Genomic DNA, 27668 nt, shown 5'->3' with positions numbered 1-27668 from the left:
TGAATAGCAAATGCCCTCTTCACTATGCATGAATTCTTTTAGACTCCTAAGCATTATAAAATCTCAGTCTTAGAAGTAATTTAATCTCACAATCTCCAGATTGGAAACTAATTTAAAGTTCACCTAGTACCACCTATAATAGAGCTGTTTAGTCATTTTTCAGTCATGTCTGATTTGTCATGATCCCATTTGAGGTTTTCTTGGTAGAGATACTGGAGTGGTTTGCCATTTCTTTCTCCAGTTTATTTAACAAATGAGGAAACTGAGGCAGAAGAGTAGTCCTTACTGCTGAGCAATTAGGGTTAAGTGACTTGCTCAGAGTGACATAGCTAGTAAGTATCTGAAGCTAGATTTGAATTCAGGAAGATAAATCTTCCTGACTCCAGACCTGGTACTCCTTCTATTGTATCATAGATGCTTGATAACCACCAGTTAGGGGCAACGAACCTTTTCCCCATAGGAGTCATTCTTTTTGTTTTTTTTTTTAGTTCTATTGGGAAATTCTTCTCTATATTGAAGAGAAATCTTTCTCCTTGTGATGTCTAGAGGAGAATTCTAATATTTTCGTTTCCCCCCATTAGCCTTTCAGATGCTTCAAGATTTAAAAAATGCTACCATTTCTTCCTCTAGTCTTCCTCAGGCTAAAAATCTCCAGTTGCTTCAACAATTTCTCATATGGCATAGATATGATTTCTAACATTCTAGGTGAACTTCAGTTTGCCAATGATTATCTAAAAGTATTTTAACTGCAATAGAATCTTTCTCATTTAGATAGTATGTTAAGTGTTTTATCTTTCTCATTTTTGATGTCAATCAACAAACATGTTAAGCATTATGTGCCAAGAACTGTAGATACAAAGAAAGGCAAAAATAGCCAGTCCCTTCCCTCAAGGAGCACGTAGTCAATATCATACTATTGACTCATATTGATCTTACAGTCTACCCAACCCTGGTATCTTTTTCATATGAAATGCTATACTTACAAAATTGATTTTTGCTTTTGTTTTAAAGCTGTTTTACCAATTATATGTAATAACAATTTTCCACATAAATTTTCAGAAGCTATGTGATTGCTCTTTTTGATTCTTTAGGTGGTAGTATCCAATGTTGTATATGTTTCTGTCCTCATTGATGTCATTACGTACTCTAGCTTGTCAATATCCCTCATAAATATATCTAGGTATGTTCTGACCAACACAAAGTAGAGACTAGGGCTTTCAGCCTCTTCATTTTAGATACTAACCTTCTTAATAAAGCCAGAAACAAAATTAGATTTTTGCCTATGATGTCACATCATTGACTCATAATAATCTGGCACTTTATTAAAACACACACTTAGACACACACACATATACACACACTTCCTTATTTGATTATACTTGAATCATTAAAAATGGGTAATGGTCATTAAGTCTGATCAATCAATGATAATTACACTGCTGGGAATATAGTCTGAAAGAATTATTTTTAAATAGTTACCTCTATAAATATTATTTCATAGAAACTTTATAATTATTTATATAACAAAACTGGAAGCATCCTAAATGCCCAATGATAGGGAAGAGGATTATGTTTCATTAATGGATTCTATTGGTATACCATTGACCCTAAATTGACAAGTATGAAATATGTAGTAAAATGTGGAGACATTTATGAAACAATACAAAGTGGGAACCAGAACAACAGCTTACACCACAACAATGACCATGGAAGAGGAAAAATGAAATGGAATAAGTGGAAAAAGAAATGTTCCAAGGAAGATGTAAAAGAGTGAAAATTTATGACATTTTATCATTTGAAATTAATTTACCAAATATAATTGCAAAATTTATTTAATTGGTGATATTATTTGATATGTTAAGTTTATAATATATCATTTAAAGTTTTTTGACAAGTCACAGAATGATATTATCCTAGGAAAATGGCACAACTCCCTATCATTTATATCAGGTAACACAATCTTATAAATCAGCCACCAACCACCACAATCTTATCTTTCTTCTTTTGACTAGTAATGAGTAATGATCTCTGTTCTAAAGAAAAGAAGTCTCAAATAATTGATAAATGGTGCAACAGATACAAGATCCAACTCCCATATATGCAGTTAGATGGACAACTTTTAAAGGTTGTCCAGCTATATTTCACCAAAGGTGGACAATAGAAATAGACAGTTATTTGGGCCCAAAATTAAATTAAACTGGGAAGAGTGAGCTAGATAAACTTTGGAAAATTTCAAAGATCCTTAAGTCCACCCTTCTCAAAAAAAAAAAAGAGCTCATCTTTTTAATACTGAGCCAATCAGTGTTGTGATTCCAACATGGAACACTATAGCATTGCTTTTTTAAATTTTAATTTTTTTCCAGATTAATATAATCCCTCTTTTCTACCCCTGCTAAGTCCTCAAGAAGGCAAGAAATTTGATATAGAGAATACTTGTGAAGCCATGAAAAGCATATTTCCATATTAGCCATATTGTAAAAGAAAACAAACAAAATAATAAAAATAAAGTTTTTTAAAGTTTAAAAATATGATTTATTCTGCATTCAGAGTTTATCAGTTCTAAGGAGGTAGATGGCATTTTTCATTATAGCCTCTTTAGTGTTGTCTTGGACAACTGATAAAAGCAATTTTGTTTCCTTTTATTAATAAATCACTAATCATTTATTTATTTTACTGATTTTTATCACCTATTTTTATTTCTTAATTCAGTGATTCTTTTTCTTTCAGTTTTATTAATTACTCTCTTATTGTTAGGATTTTAATTTTGATCTTAACTGGGAATTTTTAATTTGTGACTTTTTTCTAGAGGTCTTTTTTCTGGTAGTTTGCCCAATTCATTAATTGACACTATATCTCTTTTACTGATGTACATGTTTAGAGATATAAAAATTTTCTCAAGTATTGCTTCGGCTATATCCACAAAATTTTGGAATGTTGACCCTTTGTTGTCATTTTCTTTAATGAAATTATTATTTTTATGACTTGTTCTTTACTTATACTTTAGGATTAGATTACTTAGTTTCCATTTAAGTTAATCTATACTTTTATGTAATTTTAATTTATTTATTATAATTTTTATTGAATTATTATCTGAAAAGGAAACATTTAATATTTCTGCTTTAAAGTATTTTCCTATGAAGTTTTATGGCTTAATACATGATCAGTTTTTGTGAAGGTACTATGTATACTTTTGTAAAGGTATATATACTCCTTTGTACTCCCATTCAGATTTCTGTTATATCTAACTGTTATAAGAGGTCTGTTATATCTAACTCTTATAAGAATCTATTTATCTCCTTAACTTCTAATTCATTTTGTGTTATATTTATACAACTCTGAGTAAGGACAATCGAGGTTCCCCCACTAATGTAGCTTCATTGTCTATTTCCTCTTTCTTACCTATTCATTTTTTTCATCATCTCAAGATAATTGACTCAATTCTATACTCTCCATGTAGAATACTTCTAACTGGTCTAATAGTTATACATTTCTTAAAAGATACATCTATCATCTTCTCACATGGAAAGATCAGCATTATCAAGTCCCTTATGATTTCTCTTTCATGTTTATATTTTATGCTTCTCTTGAATAATATTTGAGTGTCAGATTTTCTATTTGACTGAGATCTTTTAATTAGGAATGCTTGAAAGTACTCTATTTTATTAAATATCCATTTTCCCCTAAAGGATTACACTCATTTTTTCCTGAGTAGGTTAGTCTTGGTTGTAATCACAGATTTTTTTTTCCTTCTGAAGTATTATATTCAAGCCCTTCCTCCTTTTTAATGTGATTGCTGCTAAATTTTGTATTATGCTGCTTTTGGCTCCATGGTATTTGTAATTTCTTTCTAGATGTTTGAAGTATTTTCTCTTTTTCTTTCTCCAATTCTGTTTTTTTAAGTGTTATTTTCTTCAGTATTTTTGTGCCTCTTTAAAAAAAGCTATTAATTCTTTTGTAGATTTCTTATTTGCTTTCATTATTATATATTTTTACATAATCATTATATAATGTTCCTTTGCCACTCTGATTCTGGCAATAAAATTTTAAGTTCTTTCAGCAACTCTAATTGGATTTTTGTCCAATTCACTTTTTTTCCATTGTTTTCTTTTGGGTTTGTGTCTTGATTTTCCCTGTCACCATAATAGATTTTTATGGTCAGATTCTTTTTTTCCAGTTGTTTTCTTATTCCCCCCTCCCATTTCTTGATTCAGAATGCTCTAATAATGTTGAATTCTCTGCCCAGCATGGAAAGCTTTAGAATTTTTTGCACTGCTATTTTCAGAGTTCATTCTGAGGGTTTTAAAGTTTTCAATATATCAAAAATGTTGTGATCTGAGGAGAGGTATGGTAATTACTTTATTGTTTGTACTCTGGTCATTACCTAGGAATTACATTTGGTACTGCTCCTCAGGGCCCCTACTGTCTTGGGACTGTAAAAAAATATTGTTCCTCAGGTTCCCTGATCCTTTGGTGCTATAAATGCTACTGTCCCCTTCAGGACTTCTACTCTTGCTTGACCAAAAGTGCTCCACTTCACCCTTAAACTATGACTCAGAAGTGAGTATAGGAAATGGAGTTGCTAAATAGCATCTGGTCCTACATTCAGTGCTGGTACAGAGGTCCCCTATATTCTCTTTCTGACCAGTTGCCAGACTCCCTTACTGGCTCGAGAGCTCCCAAGGCTGCTGCTGCTTCTGTCACCACCACCCAGTCCCACTACTTTTCCCTACTGGAAGCTCAGCCACCAATAGGTTCCTGAGCAAATTTTTACAGAAACAGTGGTTTCCATCTTTTCTCAGCTCTTCCAAAGTCATCTGTTTCATTTTATAGATGAGAAACTTGATTATGGAGTATGAAATGACTTGCTCTGAGGTGTATCAGGGCTCAAGAACCTTTAATCCCTCATAAAAACATGATTAGATCTAAGAGGAGATGAGAGGCAAGAATCAGTTCCTGGATCATATGTATAGGACAGACTTTGGAAGAGAAATGATATTGCCCAGGTAAAAATGAGACAGACTGAGCCATGGCAAGGGCTATTATCTATTCTCACCATGGAAGAGTTCTAGGAGCTATTGGGAAAAGGGATAGGTAAATGGTTAGGTGATGGAATGCTAATACTACTCTTGATAGGTAAGTGCAAATAAAGAATGAATAGCACCACTCTTTACCAAGATTTATTCCTCTTTTCTCCTTTATATAGGCTAGGCTAGTTCTTTCCCCTAAAAGACACAGAAACAATCCATAAAATTTGATTGGTTTAGGAAACTAAGACTCTGACAGCTTCTTAGTGGCTTCTAATACTAATGTGATTTTGTATTCACCTAAAGGCATAAAAAAGCCCTTCGGATTTAGCTAATATCCTAAGACCATTTAAGTGAAGAAGTCATAACACCTGCCCTGCTGACCAGTATGATGAATAACTTAGCTATTCTTAGCAATTCAGTGATCCAAGACAATTCCCAAGGAATCATAATGAAAAATGTCACTTTATTTTTTTGCGGGGGGGGGGGGGAGGAGGTGGGCCTTATCTAATGGAGCTAAGTGCTGTGGAATCCTTGTTAAATATTCTTTCAATGCTATGCCTAGGTAAACCTTTTATTAGCTTCTGAATGATCTACAAGTTTCTCATTTTGTTCTAGTGCCTAACCCTACCAGGAACTGGCCTGAATGGGTGGGCTCATTACAGACTGAAACTTTACTAATTCACATAGACTATTATAATCTCTGTAGTTTCCAAAAGAATTCCAAAAGTTTGTATATAGATTAGACACTGCAGACTGAATAGTTGGGAGAATGACTCTACTCTTGCCAGCCAGCCCCATGGATGTCCTAGAGTGGCCCCATTTGTGTGCTTATAAATTTCTTTTGAAAAGTAAGCTTTGTATTGAGGAAACCTGTGGTCTGTTTTCTGGTTTGTTACCAGAAGGTAGACATCTCCTAGCAATTTATAATGTATACCCTATGTTAATTAACAGGAATGGAGAAGAAGAAAGAAATCCATTAATCATGGTTTCAACTATGTATAATTCTAGCCTCAAAACTAAGTAGGTTTCTCTGACTTTATTAGAAGTATTAACATGAATAGACTTGATAAAACTGACTCAGTTAAAATATTTTTAAATTGTGAAATCTTTATTTTCAGGTAAAATCTTAATTTACTAAGTTAGGATGAAAGAAGTAGCTTCCTTAAACAAATAATAACTCACTCTGGCAATAGAATGCAAACAGAAACATAATCCATGAATTTCCTACTTGTTCTTCCTTGCTACCAGGTTTGGTGTTTAATCGTAATATATAAACCCTTAACACAGAGGCACAGTAAACCCATTGGCATGGAGTTGTTTTCATGTAGATTTTTCTGGTAAATTATGCTGTTATTTTCTCCCTTAAGGCCTTTTGATACATCTCTCAGATTCTGAACATTTCTCAGATTCTCAGGGTGGGCAAAGTAGCTTGCCAAAGGCTGCGGTGCATTAGCAATAGAGGTGGGACCAGAATTTGATTATTTATGGATTCTTTTCAGCATGGAAAAGCCAGGACAGAGTGATGTCTACAATACTGAGGTCAATGACCAGCTGTTCTTTCTTTAGGCATAATGAAGAACAAAAGGAAGTGGACTTTAGGTACAGGAGTAGAGATCTGGGTAAGACCTAGATTATGATTTTCTGAGAGTAAAAAGTGTTCTGAGGGATGAGTGACCTTGGCAAGGAGGGTTTGTAGAATCGTCTCTTGGGTTCTTGAAAACAGTATCCCATCTGGCCCAGCTCACATAAATGTGGACCTACCTAGAGCTAGAAGACAGATGAGGTGTGTTACTTCTAGCTTTAATACTCCATGACTTATTTATCTGCACTCTAAAACAAGGGCTTCCCAGAGCTGAATACAATCCTGCCCTCAGCATTGGATGGACATGTCTGAATCCCGTGGTGTTTGATTTGGCTATAGTAAGCTTCCTTTTCTATCTGGGTATCAGACCAAGTTTGTTACCCAACAGCTGCAATCAGCTGCTAATAGAGAAGGGATGGGGCATGGGGGGAGAGACAGCTCTCAAATCCTTGGCCCCCATCCATTTCCCTGTGCACACATATATATGATCTCCTTTTTCTCTGTCTCTCTTTCTCTTCTACCATCTCCCTGATGACTGGAGATGCTAATTTAAAGCATTTAAAGTCAGAGGAGGGAAAAGACTAGAGCTAGTTCTCATTCTTAAATGACATTTCTCCAAAACCACAGCCAAAAATCAGGCACTATGACTTACTAATTTCCAGTCTGTGGCACTTTGGGGCTGTAATAATATTCTCTAACTTCCTTAACATCCCAGAATCATAAAATTTTAGAGTTGAAAAGGATCTTAGGAACCACCTACAAGAGATTCTTACCTGGAGTTCATGAATTTAAAAAAATGATAACTATTTCAATATGATTGTTTTTTCTTATAATCTATGTATTTTATTTTAGACATTTAAAAATATTATTCTGAGAAGGGCTTTCCCAGGCTGTCACTATGCCCATGACACAAAAAAGGCTGAGAAGCTTTGATTCTAGCCCAATTTCTTCACTTTATAGGTGGACAAACTAAGGTTACAACAGGTAAAGAGATTTGGATTTTCTAAATCTTGCATTCTTTCTACTTGGTAGTTCTTCCAAAAGCATTGGTCTACCCGTGACCCCATTTCACCCAACCCCTTGCTCCTCTAGGGGATCGTTTATCTTTTACTAAACATTGGCAACATGTTGAACTCCATGGCAAGAATAGTTCCATGAAATAGCATAGTTCTTCTGGTCCCAAAAGTTGTCATTATTTCAAGATAAGTTCAAAAATATGTGAGTTCAGGCACTTGACAGGGTTGTTTTCTGGGAAAATGGGCCAGTTTTAATGTGAGTCATGAGGAATTATGGATTGGAAGCCAAAGATAAAGAATGACCCAAGCCCTCTTAAAGGGTCCTGGGAAGAGGGCAAGGACAAACACGTTTGTTGTCAGTATGCTGACTTTTGGTCTCATTAAGTCTCTTAAATCCCCTATCCTTATGTTCTTTTCCTCTCTGGTAAACAAGCCATGGCATATGTTATTCAAATATAACTATCAGCACCCCTTAATTGATCCTCAGATTGACTGCTCAGCCTTTCTTTTGGTTCAGAAAAACATTTATGTAGCTTGCCTAGGAAGGGAAGATTCAGAAGAGCTCAAGCTGCTCAACTAGTTCTGGTATTGTTACCTGGGTTCACAATCTAGTTGTCATGAGTTCTGGCAATCCATTCCATTAAACATTTATTTATTAAGGAGGTCACTTAATCTCTATGAATCTCATTTTCTCTTTTGTAAAAAATAGAAATAACACCGTTTCCACTAAACTCCCTCCAAGGATTCTTCCTTTTAAAAAAAATGCTTTGTAAAATTATAGAGACCTCAAGGTACAAGAACATTGTACTAGGTTCGTGTGGTGCAGAATGAAAGATAAGTATAGACCTTGTCCTCAGGAAGCTTCCAGATATTTTCCAGATACGGGGAAAAAAAATAAATGTGTTATGTATTTTTTTTAACGGTGAACACAAATACAATTCCCATTCTCATTTGGTACACCACAGATCACTACTACTAGATGTAGCATTTCTATGATAGTGGATTAGAATGTAGAAAAGACATTTCTGGGTTAAGAGCTTCTTAGAAATTACAGAATCTTAGGAGTATATGATTTACAATTTTGGCATTAGAAGGGACCTTAAATTCAACCATTCTAAGTCTTTTATAAGTGAAGAAACTAGGAGACTGAGAAATCAAATGTCAAGAATAACTGCATAGGCTCATGGCAGAGCCTAGGACTTTTGAGAAATCTCTGTACTACTTCCTTGATTTTAAGATTTCAAAAGCCCTGTTATGTCATTTATATTAGTGCTCTTTCCATAAAAACAAATTACAGCCTCACTGAATCTTAGATAATTTCATGAACTGCATTGGCAAGAATTAATTAATTATTCATGACCTGATAATCAACCTCTTGGTAATGAGCTTCTATTAGGTAGACTTGTCTATCACCAGCACAATGTATATTCAGATCCTTTTCTGCTTAATACAACTTCCTAGGGATGGGGATCTAGTAGCAAAGCCTTCAAAAACCCAGGGTCACCATAGTACCACAATGGGGCATCAGACTTTTGACTCTTAACCATTAAACTGTTGTTGGTTGATATGGTGGCCCTTTCCCACCTTGGCCTACTGGAAGAATAGCCATTTATTAAGGGCCTATTATGTGCCAGGTGCTGTATTAAATTCTGGGAATAAAGAACAGCAAAATTACAATTCCTACTTTTGAGGACCTTATACTTTGATGGGGAGTTAAACAACATACAAACAACTATGTACAAAAAAGTTATAGGAAGAATAATTTGGAGATATACAGCAGAAAGAAAACATAAACACTTGCTCAGTTTTGGACATGTGGAGTTTAATATATCTGTAGGACATCCAGTTCAAGATGCCCAAATAGCCCATGGAGATTAGAAATCAAAAAAGGTTGGAGCTAGATAAGTAGAGTTAAAAATCATCATCAGAGAAATGGTGATTGAATCTCTGGAGGCTGGTGAGATCACCAAGTGAAATAATATAGAAGGAGGAGTTAAGAGGTCCCTGGACATGGCCTTGGAAGACATCCCTGGTTAGTGAGTATGACCTAGATGAACATCCAGCAAAGAGAACTGAGAATGATTGGTCAGACAAGTAAGAAGTGTAAGTTAAGTTTTGCAAGGATTTGCAAGAAGCCATGCCTGTGGGCACAGTTTGCAGTTGGATAATTGATCTCATGCCCCAAGATGGCAACAGGAATCTCTCAAGATTCCAAGTGTCCAACTGCAAACTGTGCCCACAGGCATGGCTCCTTGCAAAACTTAACTTACAGAAGAGAAATAGGAGAGATTAATTTCTTTAAAAAGTAGAGAGAAAAAGAGTATCAAAAAGAGGGTGATAAACTATGTCAAATGCTGTAGAGAGGTATAGTTTAAAGATTGAAAAGAGGGCATTAGATTTGGAAATTAAAAGATTATTAGTAACTTTGCAGAGAGTAGTTTCTGTTGAATGATGAAGTCAGAAGCCAGTCTTTAAAGTTAGGAAGATAGTGAGAGGAAAAATAAAGTGTGTGTGTGGGGGGAAGCATCTATTTCAGATGGCCTTCTCTAAAAAAATTTGCTACAAAAGGGAGAAATATAGTCATATATTGAGCAGAAATAAATAGATCAAAGGAGAGTTTTTAAAGGAAGAGGAAATATGAGTATGTTTAAAGGTGATAAGGAAGCAGCAAGTAGACAGTGAAGGATTGAAAATCAATGTGAATGGAGCTATTATTGAAGACAATCAAATGGAAACAACTGGATGGAAGAAGATCATTTGTTCATGGTAGGGATTTTTGCTTTGGTAAGAAGAACCCCTCTTCATGTGAAAGAAAGGTGAAGAAGAAGGTAACCGAGTGATGTGCTTTGAAGAAGAGGAGAGAAAATAGAACACTTAGTGAATGGCCTCAATTTTTTTTCAGTAAAATATGAGGCTAAGTTCTCACATGAAAGAGTGAGTGGGGAAAGAGGGAGTCACAAGACATTTGAGGAAGTCACCTGGAAGCCCATGGTTATGTACAAAATAGGGAGAAGTATATTCCCACTGTCTACCTCACAGGTTATTATTATGAATAAAGTGCTACATAAACCTTGAGCTATTATCATAATAGGTCATTAAAGGCAAATGATCCTAAAGGGCCTCACCACTGTCTTTATTTATGGGTTTTACCCAGAGAAAAATTACATTGAATTTATCCTCCACCCAATTCTTGTTCTACTTTTAATCCTCACCTTTCTCCCTGGACAGATTTAAGGATTACCGAGAGCCACCATGGGCCCCAAACCAATATGAATTTTCCAAACAGTACTGGTCTGTCTTGTCTGCCCGCTTGGCTTTTGTCATCATCTTCCAGGTAAGTCAGTTGGGTGGATCAAATGTAACCCTGGTTCCTTCCTGTCTTTTCCTCCCACCCTTCCCTCTTCAAGGCCCAGAGTTTCACCTGAATTTAGGCTGTCCAAGTGGAAATCCCACAGCCAGTCTAAAAAAATTAGTATTTGCTGTATCCTTTTTCATATTTGTGTGAGGCTCTGGGTCCCAAGTAAAATGCTTTATGGCCTTTTATTCAGTGGAGATAAGGAAGTATCAGAAAGACTTTTCTGAAGAAAATGGACTTCCTAGATAAAGAAGGAAGGTTAAGGGCTAAGTAACTAGACAGGTGGGACATGGTGGGGAGACTATGGTTTCCCACTTAACATAAGGAAAAGCTAAAAATGGGGAGTAATAGAGGAAAAAGGCAGAGGGGGGAAGATTCCTAACTTATAACTCAGACAAATTACTCCTCTGTCCCACAAACCTGAGAAAAAAGTATGCTCTTTCCTTTCCTTTCCATTCCTTCCTTTTGGTATTGTTTTACTCTCTGAGACATCTGGTAGGAAGGGGCTGTGAATGCCAGATTTTGACTGAATAGCAAATCTGAGCCCTCCATCTCTTATCTGTGACAATAGCGATGGCTCCAGTTGCGATGCTGGGATTTCTCTGAGCCAGAGGGCCCCAGATTCCCACTCGGATCCACAGCATCTGACAAGCAAGGATGAGTGCAAGAGGGCAGATCCTTTTTTCCTTTGGCTCCTCCCAGGCTTTTGTCCTCCCTAAAGAGAGGTCTCTAGAGGGCTCTAAGGTATCCTACAGCAACCCCCCTTTAACATCCCTCCATTCTAGCGATCAGAGGAGCTAGTCTTTCACTCAAAGAAGACAACCATTCTTTTCACTAAGAGATGGTGAGATATATTTGAAAAATTGCTTAGTCTACCCTGCCCCCAAGACACTCTCAACTTCACCATGTCACATTTCTCTTAAGCTACAAGCTAATTTAAAGGCAGACTATGAAATAACCCTTCTTGGGTACAGACTCCTAGAAACTTCAAGATGTACTTAAAAAGGAATTCCATAAACTCACAGCATGTTAAGCACTCGAGCAAACCCCAAGCAAAGAATCTCTGAGTCTCAGAACTGGAATATAGTCATCATGTCCTCTTCCATCCCTCCCCCTTCTTTCCTTCTCAGGGCCGAAACCATCTAGTTTTTGTATAATATGGTTTCTGGGTCCCTTGCCATCTTTGTCGATGTCCTTCAAAAATGTAGTTTCCAGCAATCTGTTCTGACCAGGGCATGCCCCGTGTCCTAGGCACTCTGTCTCCTCTAATGAAGTTGGAAACGACATTGGCTGCCATATAACACTGGCTAATATTGAGCTTGTAGTCCACTAAAAACCCCATCACTTTTTCAGATGAATCCATATGTCCAATCTTGTTATAATGTTTAGTTTTTGAGCACAAGTATACAGCTTTACATTCAGGATGAGGATAAGGACCATACCTGGGATTTCATTGGTATAGGAAACTTCCAAGTGAGGAAATTCCCTCTACCATGCAGATGAGCACATTCTTTCCAACTCAGAGCCTCAGGGCATTGCCTAGAGCTCAGAGCCTAAGTGACTTCTCCAGTGACAGAGAAAGGACTTGAAGGTATGTCTTCTTGGCTTGGAAGCTGACTCTCTAGTCACGAATACCAGCCTGCCTCTTAGAACTGTGCATTTATCTCTGCTAAATTTTGTCCTACCCAAATGTATTCTATCATTTTAGCCTGTCAGTAACATTTTTGGTTCCTAACATGGTTGTCAAAAATGTCAGCTCTCCTTTCAAGTTTTGTTTCACTTGATTACAACCCATCTATACCTTTGTCCAAATCATTGATAAGAATGTTGAACACAAGAAAACTAATGATCCACAGAGCACTCTATTAGAGACTTATCTTTCAAATTGGTATGGACCCTTTCATGGAATTCTTTGACTACAGTCATTTCATCAGGTTTGAGTCTATATGTAAATGTACTGTCTCCCTGTACTGATACTACAGAACTCATCTTTTTTCCATAAGGATAGCGTGAAAGACTATCTAATGTTTTAATGAAATCTGCTTAAGTCATGTTTACTTAATTTCCCTGAAATTAAGTTAGGCTGATATAAATTTTCTTGCTAAAATTTTCTCATAGGGCTCAGCACTTCCTTTTTTAAATATTTTATATCCCTTTCATAATACATGCATTCTACTATTCTGACATGAATCAATGTCAAATTCACTGGCCTTTAGTTTGCAAGCTTCCTTCTATTATTATTTTTTTAAAAAATAAGACAATATTTACTCTTGTCTATCCTCCAGAACCTCTTCAAAATCTTTCAAAAATTACTACTAGCATATCAATTTAATTAAATATTCCAATTCTTTCAGTAACCTGGGTTACTGAATTCATTCATTAGTAGCAATTAACTAGTCTATTACTATCTCCTTGCTTATATTGGATATCAGCTCCCTGTTAACTATTTTTGTTTTATTCTTTTTAATCTAAAGATCCCTATCCCTGACAGAAAACACAGAAGCAGAATAAGTATTGAGTAGTTCTGTTTTCTTGTGCCTTTTTTCAACATTCCATGCAATACCAGCAGTCCTACCCTTCTTTGATCTTTCTCTAGGCCCAAGGAACTTAAAATGCCTTTTTATTACCTGCCTCAAACTCATTTTGACCTTGGAGCCATCTTGATATTATTCTCAAAGGACCATGCCACTCAAGTGAATGCATTCTCTATTCCTTGCCCTTGCTTCTGACATCTACACTTATCTTGCTTAAATCAAAACTGGAGGATTTTTACATCTGTATTAACCTATGCAGACAGCTACAAGTTTTCCCTTTATTCTTTTTTTTTTAAACTCTTTTATCTTATGTCTTGGAACCAATACAATGTATTGGTTCCAAAGCAGAAGAGTGGTAAGGGGTAGGCAATGGGGGTCAAGTGACTTGCCCAGGGTCACACAGCTGGGAAGTGTCTGAGGCCACATTTGAACCTAGGACCTCCACTCCTAGGCTGGCTTTCCATCCACTGAGCTACCCAGCTGCCCCCTGCCTTTATTCTTCATTGAAATTTCTCCCAGGATTTAAAAAATTATCATTATTGTTAATCAAAATTCACTTCTAAGGAATACCCTCTCTCAGGCTAACTTTCCATGAAACATTTTAAGCTCTCATACACACATTTTTTTTTCTAATAGAAGCTTCAAAAAGTCCAGCTTGACTAGAATATCTGGTACCAGGCAAACTACCAAGCTAGTAAAGACAAAGAAACCTATGGTGCATGTCAAACTATTCTCTGCTTTTTCCTCTTTTACCATTAATTCTAAGATGTAGTATTCCCTTCTCTCCAGTGTTTGTTATTTCTATTTCACAAAGTAGTTCCTTCATGATGACCCAAATTAAATCCAAAATAGTGATTTTCTTTTGTCACTTCCTCCAATTTTGATGAAATTATTATCAAGGCAAATCCAGAATGTGTTAGTTGCAGCTGATTTTTGGAAAAAAAGAAATCCACCATTAAACTATGTCATGTTTCCTTTCCTAACTTGGGATTGCTCTTTCCTGAACTCCTTGCTTATTTCTGACTTCCATGCAGAGCGTGCAGAGGCTCTTTCCATGAATATATTGGTAATAAGATTTCCTTGCATAAGTATATCACTGTAATATACAATGCCACAATTTAATGATTTAATTCCTTTCTAATAGAATACGCCCTTCTAGAATAATAATCGAGTTATGTCCTTCCAAGTCTGAGTGATCCCTATGAGGATAAATTCTAGTCTTTTTACCTATCTTGTTTATCCTCTTTTAGAGGAACAATAAATCACTTATGTTATTCTTAAAGTATGACATGTACAAAAGAATTCCAGCTTTAGTCTGACAGAACACAGTGGAACTCTCATCTCCCTCCTCCTGAATACTACACTGTTCTAAATGGATCTAGGATGGCATTAGCTGTCTTAGCTTCCATGTTGATCCATATCAATTGAATGCCTGTGCTGTGGAACTAGCCCAGTGATTCCCAAAGTGGGTGCCACCGCCCCCTGGTGGGTGCTGCAGTGATCCAGGAGGGCGGTGATGGCCACAGGTGCATTTATCTTTCCTATTAATTGCTATTAAAATTTTAAAAAATTAATTTCCAGGGGGCTAAGTAATATTTTTTCTGGAAAGGGGGCGGTAGGCCAAAAAAGTTTGGGAACCACTGTAAAGTCCTTCAATTACTTCTGGTTTCACCCAACCATGCCAGCATCAAACTTTGATTTTAACAAAGCATTTCACAAAGAGCCTCACGTTCTGCCAGAGGAGATGAAGAAATCTAAGAATACTCGACTTATATAATTTCTCTCAACTAACAGGCTAGTAAAGACAAAGAAAAATAGAAATGAGATTAGTATAGTATGGCTTGTTCTTGAAGGAGTGGTTGCTGGCTTCTCGTGAGCACTGCTTGCCTTTCTAAGTTCTCACAAAGTAGTCCTTTGAATAATATGTTCTGGAATTTTGGGGACACTCCTAGTTCTAATCATTGGCCCATAGTTTATATTCTTCCCTTGTTTTGAAAATTAGGATATTCAATAATATGGAAATAGGTTTTGATCAATGATACATGTAAAACCCAGTGGAATTACATGTTGGCTATGGGTTTGAAGAAGGGAAAGAACATGAATCATGGAACCATGGAAAAATATTCTAAATTAACTAATTAAATAAATGTTTGCAATCAAAAAAATTTTTTTAAATTAAAAAAAAATTAGGATATTTTAGGACAGCCAGGTGGCTAAGTGAATAGAGATCTAAGCATTGAGTCAGGAGAACCTGGGTTCAAATCTGACCTCAGACATTTCCTGTGTGACACGGGGCAAGTCATTTAACTCTTTTCCCCTCCATTTCCTCAAGATACTCCAGTATCTTGGCCAAGAAAACACATGGAGTCAGACGCTGAAATAACTACAGCAGTGTTATTGCTATTAGAAAGCTGCCCTCTAAAGATTTGAAGGAATGTACAGGTGGGAGATTGTTTTAGCTGTTATCCTGGACTGTGGTTAAAGGTTAGGAGAGAAAGAAAATTAATAGAAGCTTCAGAAATCCCAGCTTGACTAGAATAGCTGGTACCAGGCAAACCTAATGTGAGAGAGGAGACAAGGGACCACCAGCAAGTGGTGATCCTCAAAGTCCATAATCAGATCCAGAGGGCAACGGAGAGTCATCCTAGAAAGGTGAGAGGAACAACACTGTTCACATGCCCTGTAGCAGAGGCAGCAACCAGAAGACATGGGAGTGTAATTTATCTGTAGGAATTTACAAGAATAGGAGGATTAGGACTGTGCTGTAAAGAAGGAAGCAGCTATCCTCCTAATACCACAGGATTTACATCTACAAGACATATCAAAAGTCAGTCTCTTGTTTTAGAAATGCAGAAACGAGCCCAGAGAAGGAAAGCCCTTTGAGGTCACACAGCTGGTGAGTGTCAGACCTAAGTCTCCAACCCAGGTCTGCTGACACCAAGTCTAATTTGCCCCTTCTACTGTACCACATAGAGCCTTCATGCTGAATCTATTTTTTCCCCAACACCTCTTTTTTGCCTTGGGCAGAACCTTGTGATGTTCCTCAGCGTGCTGGTGGACTGGATGATTCCAGACATCCCCAAGGACATCAGTGACCAGATCAAAAAAGAGAAGAGCCTGCTGGTGGACTTTTTCCTGAAGGAGGAACACGAGAAGCTGAAGTTGATGGACTCTGCCCAGAGGAGCCAGAGTGGAGGGGAAGAACGCAGCCGCAAGAGCCGGGCTGCCAGCTTTCGCCAGTCCAGCCGGAGTCAGAGAGGCAGTTACGCTTCCTCCAGCTCCCAGCACACTGATGTGTGATGCTTAGAGGTACCCGGGCAGTCACAAATGTGGAGGACCCACAGCTAGAGAGACTGGCACACACACACATCAGGGCACATATATTTTCTACATAGCGGTGTGTGGGGGTGGATGTGTACATCTGCCCACATTTTCCCTGTCTTATAGGGTCTTGAAACAGAAAAAAAAGAGAGAAAACACAAGAGGGAGAAGGAGAGAGACGAACACATTGCTTCTCAGGAATGGGAAGCTTGAGTTTCTTTCAGATCCTCTTGGGACTGGTACCATTTTTGAGCTGATCAGTCTATGAATAACGATCTCCCCCAAAAGGGGCCCAGAGTTCTAAGATAATAGGAGCCTTTTTCCCCCACAGTCCTCTCTCAGATATGGAAATTTTTTGTTTAGCAGGAACCCAGAAGACAATGGGGCCAAGCAAAGTCCAGTAAAAGCTTTATGCTATCCCTGATAGCACTGCCCAGACTCCCCTCTTCTTCCTTTCCCCTCACCCCATGCCTTTGCCCTAAGAAAATCCCTGTCACATACAACTTTCCGTATCTCCCCCTCATCCACTCCCATTGTATTGGGTCTTACTGTTTACGGTATCCTAAACATGTGGAGGTGAGAATGCAAAACCATTTAATTGAGACTATCCAAATTGTACACTAAACCATCATCTTATCACAGTACTGGTTGAAAATAAAATAAGTCTTCATAAAAGGTGTGTTTATGTTTCCTCTGTATCTGCTTCCTTCAAAGAAAACAGACAGGCATACTTTCTCTACTATCATTAACTGGTGCAACAAAAATACATAAAGGGCTAAAACAAGCAAATACTAAATATTTTTATTTATTTGCTTATTTTATTATTAAATATGTATTTAATGTTGAAAAATATTAAAAAGGGCAGGTTAGTCAAATGACATCTTAATGGAGTTTTACTATCTTTCAGTGTTCAGAAAGGATGAATGACTCCATGGTACAGTGAAGACCACCCTGGATTTGGAATAAGAGTCCTCACATGCATAGGAATGGATTTAGGTTTCCTGGAGGAGAAAACTGCCTTACAATTAGAGCTGTCCCAAAGTGGGATGAGCTGCCTCAGAAGGGTGGGAGAGCTTTGAGCAGGTATTAAATGATAACTGCTTTGAGGAATGTTGCAGTGGAGTCCTATATAGTCAAGAGCTGGACTAAATGATGCTGAAAATGCCTTTGACCTTTGAGATTCTGAGGTTCAAATGCCAGTTGCATCATTTCTTAACAATGCAACCATGGATACATCAATTAACACTCTGATCTTCTTTTTCCTCATTTGTCAGACAGAGGGACAGCTAGGTGTCACAGTGGGTAGGCTACTAGCCTGGAGTCAGAAGGACCTGGGTCCAAATGTGGCCTCAGATGCTAGCTGGGTGACCCTGGGCAAGTCAAACTCTGATTGCCTCAGTTTCTTCATCTGTAAAATGAGCTAGAGAAGGGAATGGCAAAAGGCTCCAGTATTTTTGCCAAGAAAGCCCCAAATGGGGTCACAAAGAGTCAGACATGATTGAAAAAATGATCAAACAACAACAAAATGAGGATAAAAATACCTGCACCAGGTTGTCATAAGTAAAGTGTGTTGGCAGCTCCAATGCTTATGAATTACTGTCATTGAGAAATAACACGGGTTTGAGCAGGCAGGACATGTTGAAGGAAAATGGAAATAAAGATAGCTCATAATAAATTGTAGAGTTACAAGGGAACTTACAAGTTAAAACCTCTTCCTCTCTGACATCTTTATTTTTGGAAATATTCCAACTTTTGGCAGAGTAACTCCAATAACATGGGTGGCTTATGGAGCCCCTCAGAGAGCTACCACAAACAGATAGGGCATGCTGGGGGTCCACAGTTATACAAAAGAAAAAAAAGCATAGTTCATGCATCCATCCCCATCAACGTGTATTTTTACAAGGTCAGCAGAAGACATGTATTAGAGACATTATTGAAATAGCATACCAAGCTAGAAGCAATAAAATATTTCCTCACAAACCTGAAACATTTTTCTTCAAATATTTTATATTTATATATGGATGCATATTATAAACATTTCTATGAACATCTTTGTGTACATATGTATCTAGAACATTTATAAATTTTTATATTTGTAACTTAAATACTATAATCCCCCTACAAGGAAGACTCCTAGAAAACATGCATGGCAAAGTACACATACCTAGAACACGTGACCACATCTGTGGAGGGAAAATTCATGGTCTTATTGGGCCAGAGCAGTATTTTGGTGATGTCGTCATGCTGTTTCCAGTACACCTGTTCCTCTCTGGTTTTGGTGTATCGAATTATGGGAATGATTCCACTGGGGACCAAGTTATGGAATTTCCATCTATTTGGGGGTTCAGTTGGAGTCCTTGGCTAACGTGAGAATAATGGGTCTGTATCTCAATTTTTAGCCCAGAGTCTTAAGATTTGGCTCTTTCAGTATTTAAGTATTATCAGGAAGTTTTCCTTTATGTTGAATTCCTTTGAATAGTCTACCCATCAGTCCCTTTTCTGCCCACTGTAGGCAAAATGAATACATCTATTCCCTTTTCCACAAAAAGAGGCCAGTCATCTATATTTGGCTTTGGGGTATAAACAAATATTTGAGTCAACAAGCAATTATCAAGCACCTACTATGTGGCAAGCATTCTAAACACAGAAAATACAAAGAAAGCAAGGAACAGTCCCTGCCCTCAAGGAGCCCACATCCTAACATGGAGAGACAACACATGAAGAGATATGTGCAGACAAGATATTTGTAGGATAAATTGAAGTTAGTAATAAGGAGCCCTGAAAAAGGATTCTTGCAGAAGTTGGGATAGCTGAGACTTTCAGGTACCAGGTGGTACCAAATAGGAGGGAGAACATTCCAAGCACGGGGGACAGTCAGTGAAAATGTATGGAGTTAGAAGATGTCATGTCATATCTCAAAGGACATATATTCATAGTCAAACCCATTCTCTCCTCTACACCTGCCCAGATAATCATAATAATATTTAGTACTTAAACTATGCAGTTTATAAAATTTAGGATTACAATAGCCCTAAGAAGTAGGTATTTTGGGTTACTTTTGTTTTTGTCTGAATATATGATTTCGAATTGGAAACTCTTTCCACCAGTGAGTTTGGCAATTGCTTTGTAACTTGTCGTATTAGAGAGTTGCTTGAGACAGTGAGAGGTTGAGGGATTGCTCATGTTAACACATCTGGTTAATCCCGCAATGTGCAGTCTCTCTAACACCTCTCTTTTCCAAATCTGGGGTCTTTGAGTGGATGGGTGCTCCCTTCAGTGTAGACCTCCTGTTTCTAAGCAACTTCACAGACACAAGGACCTTCCTTTGATATCCATCCATTAATGACTACTTCTTTGGTTTAGTCTTTCAACCAGGTTGAAATCCACTTAATTATATAATTTTCTGATCACTATCTCTCCACTCTATCTGCAGGGATAGTATTTCAAATGCTTTGCTGAAATCTCAGCAAACTCTCTATATCATTTCTCTAGTTTTCCAGTATAGTGAATCAATGAAACAAAGAAATGATATGTCTGGCATGACTTCTAGATGAAACCATACTGGCACTTAGTGATCACCACTTCCCTTTGGTTTCAGAAACCATTATTTTGATAACATCTCCTAGAATTTTACTAATAATAGATGTCAAGCTCCCTGGCCTATAGTTTGCAGACTTTTTGCTCTTTTTTGAAAATCAGAACAACATGTTCCCTTCTTGTGGTACCTCTCCCATTCTCCACAGTTACAATGATCACTAACAGTGGATCAGTAAATACATATGCCAATTCTTTCAAGGTCTGTGATGTAGTCCATCTAAATCTGGTGGAAGAACCCACCAAGGGCAGTTAGTCCTTATCTCCTCATTCATCTTGGCTTTCAGATCATTTTAAAACTCCCCCCCCACTCTCCTTTACAGTCAAGAGAGAATTCCCCTTCCCCTCCTGGGTTGTGTTTATTAAATAGAAGTAAAAACCACATCTGGGGGGTTGATACAGGGGGACCAACAGAGGTGGGAGGAATAAGTGAAGGGACAATGAACTTATTCTGGAGCAAGGCAGCAGCCTGGTTACCATGTCTGGGGGCCCATATAAGCTCTGAAGGGCCTAGGAAAGGCGTTCTACCAGAATAGCTAAGAACTTATTATCCCCTAAAGCCTTGTTCATGCCAGCCTTAAAGAAGTATTGAAGGCCAAAGATAGACTTAACATCATCTTTGTCCTCTGTGAGTTTATTGAATTGCTTTAAAACGTGACCCACATGCTGGACAAACACCTGGGTGGAAGTATATTTGTGGAGAAGATCACATCTTTATAGTTCACCACCCTCCTGGCACAGGGAGCAGCTCCACTTCTTTGTAGGTACCTTCTGCAAGGCCAACAGATGACACACTCCAAGTGGAGACAGAATTCACCTTGGCCATATCACTAGGTCCTTGGACTTCTCGAAGATGCAAAAGATGGTGGCACTATCATCTATTAGCTTCTTCTCTAGCCCCTAAATCCCTGAGGAACCCCCCGATGGTGACCTCTGTCTTTTCATCTTTAACCATGGCCATGGGTGATATGGGAAGACCCACCCCAACCCTGACTGGCCATCTCTCTAGATGACAATGAGATTGTATTCCTCCATGGTGGTCCCCAAGAAGACCTTGAAGACAAGGCGTTGGCTGTCTGCTGTCAGGTCAAGGTATTTCAGGGCTCGTCCTTGGTTCCTTCTACATGAGGCCACTAACCTTTTTATTCCAGACACTTTGAGTTCACCACTGTAGGGGTCATCTCATTCCATCTGTTGTCACCATTTCCATCTATCAATTGGTGTTGCCTAATTCTTTGTTGATCATCTTTTTCCCCAGAATAACTTACCTAGTCCTTTCTTCCTGTCCTTGGCTCTCTTTTGTGAGAAAGCCCATTCAAAGCTCTCACACTCCTTGCATTGTTATCAGACTATAGCATGCTTTTCTACTTATCCTCAAATTCCTGTTCTTGTTTCTGTCTTTTGTACATGTCTTTAAAAACTAAGATTGTCATTCATTTCCCTCAACATCCACATTGATTTCTTTAGATAACTCCCTTCCTTTCTTTTTCTTCATGGAAATAATTTCCATTTATATATGAAAATTTCTTATTCCTCTCATGTTAGGGTTGAATTTCCTTAAAGCACAAGATCCTAATTTTTCTTTGATATCTCTGGAATCTCTTTCCCAAAAATCTAGAGTGCTTATCAGACTGCATTTAGCTTTCCTCTCCTCCATCATGAATTAAGGAATTAAGTGATTCTTTTCACTCCTTCTTCCCTATCAGATGAGAAACCAAAGTGAGAGGTGCATATATTTTTAAAGAGGATAGGGAGCAGTATGTAACCAGTGATAGGGGAAATAATTTTTTTCCCCAAGGATTAGACTATTTTTCCTAATGTTGACTCTTGATCCTGCATTCCAAGTTGATCTTGAATGGTGTAAACAAAGGCTGGAGGTAAATTGTCATCCACTATTCACTGAAGATTGTGAGTGTATATAAATTAACTTGCTCCATTTCCTACTACCCTCTCTCTTTCCAATCCCTTGTACCAATGACAGGCAAACTTTTTAAAGAGGGGGCCAAAGGAAAGGAAATGCTCATCTCTCAGTCTGTTTCTAAGGCAACTCTTTCGAAATTTCATTGTATTGTATCCTACTCATTGTATTTGTCAGATTAGGAATAATGTCCCCCTTCAGGCCCCCCCCCACCAGATAGAACATTTCAGGACCCCCCCCCACTGCATCTGGCCCACAGGCTGTAGTTTGCCCATCATAGCCTTACATTGATTTATATCTCAGATTTCACTTCCTTTGCAGTTTGTCCTCTATCTCCACCTCACTTCAGGTTTATGAAATGCCTATCCTCCAACATGGCAGAAGAATATTGAAGTAACCAAAGGCTAGCACCAGACAAGAAAACATAGGGGCATTTAGATGGAGGCATGTACCTTTATAATATTATAATATGACACAACAGAATATGAGTTTGTTAAAGAGAGGGACTNAAGAGGGTAAAATAGGAATTGAAAGAATCCACAGGTCACCTCCTGCAATAAATTTCCAAATGACAACTCCCAGGAATGTTATAGCCAAGTTCCAGAGCTCCCAGACTAAGGAGAAAATTCTTCAAGCAGACAGAAAGAAACAATTCAAATATCATGGAGCCCAGGATTACACAGAATCTGGCAGCTTCCACATTGCAGGACAAGAAGGCTTGGAATATATCAGAAAGCAAGGAAATTAGGTTTACAACCCAAAAATTACATACCCATCAAACTACTTTATTCTTTCAGGGGAAAGTATGGTCATTTAATAAAATAGAATTTTCCAAGCACTCCTGAAGAAAAGACCAACTTAAAAAGAAAAGTTGATGTCCAAATACAAAATTCAAGAAAAGCAGAAAAAAGGTAAATAAGAAAAAAAGTAAGGGCTGCATATTAATCATTCCTTATTGATCAAAAGATAACAAAACATTTTCTCAGCCCCACTTAATTCAATATTAATTTCCCCTTCTTTCACTGTTCTGCTATTAGCAGTAATCCTTACCCATCCAGAGTATGACATCATTTGCATGAAGTTACTCTTCCTTGTTTTTGTGTTGATACTGAGCATGTCAGTACTATACTCTATGTGCTTCTGGGATTTCACATCAATAAGATATGGTTTGGATGGTGATCTCATAGCAGTCAGAGACCATTTTTGTTTGGCTTAATTGTACAGTCTACCACAACTTTCATACTCCCAAAGATCTAAATTTAATTTAGTATGACCACTCTCTCCCCTCATGTTCACTCTGTGCCTTAGTAGACAATCTTCATAAATTGTTGTAGCCACAAATATCCATCATTTTCTTACCAAATTTCAGGTGATACACTTCTCTGAATGTAGCTGGGCTAGTTTTTGAACAATAAACAATCCATTTTCCATAGTCAAACAATCAGTCAAAACCTTTCTACCCCTTAAAGGAGTTGTCAGAGCTTGTGGCTCTGGCACCACATTCAAGAACCTAGGCTCTTCTTCACACAATGATTCTAGAGTAAGATTATTTTTTTAACTTTAAAATTTCTCTCTCTTTTTTTCAGCATAGGACTTTAGTGGAGGCACACAGAGCAAATAATTTTGGGAGATGGTGCTTATATTGATGATCATCAAATCATCATCATCTCATATTAAAGCATGATGGAACCTATTGATAAAGAAAACATCAGAGAGTCAAATACTCTACCTCTATAGGCATCAGAAGCTAACTCATCCCAGGCAGAGATAAGCTTTCAGAAAACCTTTCTTTCCTATCCCCATCCTCATATTCATTATTTCTAATTTATATCCCCTATGCCAGAGGATAGCCCCTTTCCTGTTATTGCACTTCCCCAACCAAATTGCCAAGTTGGCTCGGATGTCCAGTAATCCTATTTCTCATTTTATTTTCCAAATTTGCATCCCAGGCCAAGGAAGAGAGAAGATCAGGCTACATAATTGAAACTGGCCAGAGTTTGGAGAATGCCTTCTAGTGTCACAGGGATCTTCCCACTGCCCATCAGAGTTCTGGAAATGATGAGTGCCAGCAGAGGGAGCCAGAAAACAAGGTCCATCATATAGGATATGCCATGTGTTTCACAAAGGAAAGCAGATGTTTCCTCAGGATGGACCATACTCACACATCTGGCAAACCTCCTGCATCCTCTCTCCCTCCCTCCCTCTTCCCCAACACCCACCCCTTCTTTCTACAAACCCAGGCAGTTGGAAGACAGAGAAGCCCTCAAAAGCACGGGATGGAAGATTTAAACAGAATCCTTTCATGCTTAGTTCACCCTGACATATCCTCCCCCACCCTCAAAACCTGATTGATTGAAATTTTCAGAAAGATCCTGTCAAGGAATCCGATTCTTCTTGGGTTTTTCTCACACCTCAGGACAGCTTAAACATTTAGAAAGGAACAGCCACAGTCAAACCAGGCCTGACGTTTTAATGAGCCAACTTCTACGTATTCCACATGAGTTTCAGGAGCCTTAGAATTTTATTGCTTCTGCCTTCCTCTGGTGTTCTTTAGGCCTCACTAGATCAAGGAGCAAAAAGATTGAAGTTTCTCAGCCAGAATGTCTGTCTCTATTAGCAGGGAAGCCACAAACCCTTAAGGCAAAGAGGCATTTTCTTGACATAGAGACATACCTTGGATCCCACATCATAACCGACTTGTAGTTTGATCGTAGCAGAATGGACTCCACTTGGCCTGTGGCATATTTCTCAGAGAAACATGTGTCAGTTTCTATCAGGAACCACATACACTGAAGTCCAAATGCAGTTCCCAGTTGGAAAACAGATATGGAGTCCTGAACACAGGCCTCTGTATTACTCAGCACCATAACCACAGGTTCCCATTCCTTTTCAGTAAGAAGAAATGTAGTATATTAGAAAGAGGCTGGGTCTTAAGAGACAGAAGATAAATTCTGATTTAGGTATGTTAATAGCTGTGTAACCTTGGGAATTTCTTCATCTGTAAAATGGAAATAATAATTCTTATGCCATCTACCTCTTAGGCTTGTTGAAAATGCTCTGTAAACCATAAAAAGCTAAAGAAATACTCATTGGCATTATTGTAGTACTTAAGGGTAACCCCCTACCAACCTGAATAGTGAATTTCCTAGACAAGGCTACCCTAAGCTCATGGTACTTTTTGGGTCTATGTCTACTCAAAACAATATCTCAAGTCCCTACCAGTGTACTTATTTTTCCTTAGTCAGACAGAGAATATATTTAATACAAAGCAAAGACATTTAATTAAATAGCTTAGTGAGATGTGTTGGGGAGAGGGTGAGAACAGCAATGTCAAGTGAATAAATGATCAGCAAGATGGCAGAGTTTAAGGAAGGTGTCCAGGCCAGCCATGTCTCATTCTTCTCTGGGACACATTACAGAATTTTTCCCAAAATTTCTCCAGAAATTCTTCATCCTGAAAGATCACTCTAGCCCTAGAAATTGTACTTTGGAAGTATCCTCCTCCCCTGTGGTTCTCACTCTGATTGGAAGACTCTTCCCCAAACCTCCATTTAAGGAAGGTGCTCAGACCAATCATGTCTTATACCAGGCTACAAAAGGGACTTTCTCTATAATCCTCTGGCTACTTTATTTCCTTCCTCAACCCCTGCTCTTCAGCTTATTTTATGTGTAGTCTTTCCTCATCAGAATGTAAACTCCTTGAGGGAAGGAATTATCTTTCTGCTTATATCTGTATTCCCAATACTTCGTACTATGCCTGGCATATAATAAGTGTTTAATTAATGCTTATTGATTAACTCTCAAACCTAAAAGCCTCACTGGATGGATATACCAAATCTAAAGCAATTACTTAAAGCTAAATCCAAGAGAGAAAAACACAGCACAAGGTAAAATTTGTATGAAATAATATCAGAGAATTTAAGAACTTAAATCTTCCACTCATAGCCCATACTACTCATGAAAATCAGACAATACATGAAGCCTCAAAGGTGTGTTTTCTTAGGTTCAACTAAAGGAATCCTTTCCAGGTTCATCTGACAGTGATTCCCAAAGTGGGCACCACTGCCCCCTGGTGGGTGATGCAGTGATCCAGGGAAGCGGTGATGGCCATAGTTGCATTTATCTTTCCTATTAATTGCTATTAAAATTTTTTAAAAAATGAATTTCTGGGGCTTAAGTAATATTTTTTCTGGAAAAGGGGCGATAGGCCACAAAAGTTTGGGAACCACTGATCTATGACATAGTCTCTAGCTAAACCCTCCAAAAGCCTTTTAGGAAGTAGAAGACTGATTCTGTCCAGTTACACAAAAGAAAGGATATACAACTGTGTCAGTAGAGTAATGGAAGACACAATAGTTCAGAACTCCCTAGAGAGAAAGAATGTTTATGATCAAAGAAAGGAAATGGAAAATTAGCTAGGGTCTCTCTTTTCCTTTAGCATTTGCCCTCTGTAGAGAAACATCAAGGAATCTAAGGACACTCAGTCTTGGTATCTGTACTGGAGAAAAGTATGTACCACAACAACAAAAGGGGAAAAGTGACAAAAAATGAGGAAGCCAGAGGTAAGCAACTGAAAATATAAGAAAAAATCTAAAAGATTAAATATCCAAGAAAGAAAGGCTAGTGATAAGTCTAGCTCCCAAGCAAATAAACAGTGAGATATTAGAAAAATGAATTTCAAAACTTAAAGTTATCTATAACTTTATGTTATAGTTAATATGTCAAAGTCATCTATAACACAAAGAGCAAAAAATATACTATGAAGGAGAATTAATAAAAAACCTTCAATAAGAAATACAATTCTGCAGATTTCTTCAAACACATAGAACAAGAAATTACTGAATGGTTTGAAAACATTTCAATAAAGTATTGCAGTGTAGTAGTGTCAAACTCCAATAGAAATGGCTCCACTGAATCATACATAAGGATCTCTGTGGGCCACATATTGACTTAGTTTTAAAATGTAATGTTATCTATGTTTTATTGCATTTGTATTCATTTTGTGAAATATTTCTCAATTTCAAGTTTAACACCTTTCCTATAGTAGACAGGACTTAAGAGTGATGAAGACCTGAATTTGAATCCTGCCTCAAACATATATGAGCTCTATGATCTGGGCAAGTCACTTAACCACCATAGTTTCCATTTCTTCACCTATAAAACAGAAGTAATAACAGCGTCTACTTCAGAGAGTTGTTGTATGAATGAAAGGAGATAAAAACGTAAAGTTCTTTGCAAACCATAAGGCACTAAGTTTATTAATAGTAGGTCAGAGGCTACTCAAGACACTGGTTTCCACTAAAATACTTTGGAAGAGGAAC

The 27668-nt window shown here is 37.7% G+C and overlaps 1 protein-coding gene across 1 annotated transcript in view; it reads left to right on the top strand.

Moving 5' to 3' along the window:
- Window positions 1-16814, top strand: part of ANO2 (anoctamin 2) — a 504220-nt gene extending 487406 nt beyond the window's left edge. Inside the window, exons 23-24 of the mRNA XM_044677761.1 lie at window positions 10854-10959; window positions 16542-16814. Of these exons, the coding sequence (XP_044533696.1) occupies window positions 10854-10959; window positions 16542-16814 (379 nt within the window). The remainder of the gene's footprint in view (window positions 1-10853; window positions 10960-16541) is intronic.
- The last annotated feature ends 10854 nt before the right edge of the window (window positions 16815-27668 follow it).

The sequence above is a fragment of the Gracilinanus agilis genome, chromosome 5 (genome assembly GCF_016433145.1).
Source record: "Gracilinanus agilis isolate LMUSP501 chromosome 5, AgileGrace, whole genome shotgun sequence".
NCBI lineage: Eukaryota > Metazoa > Chordata > Mammalia > Didelphimorphia > Didelphidae > Gracilinanus > Gracilinanus agilis.
This window is presented reverse-complemented; position numbering and strand designations above follow the sequence as displayed.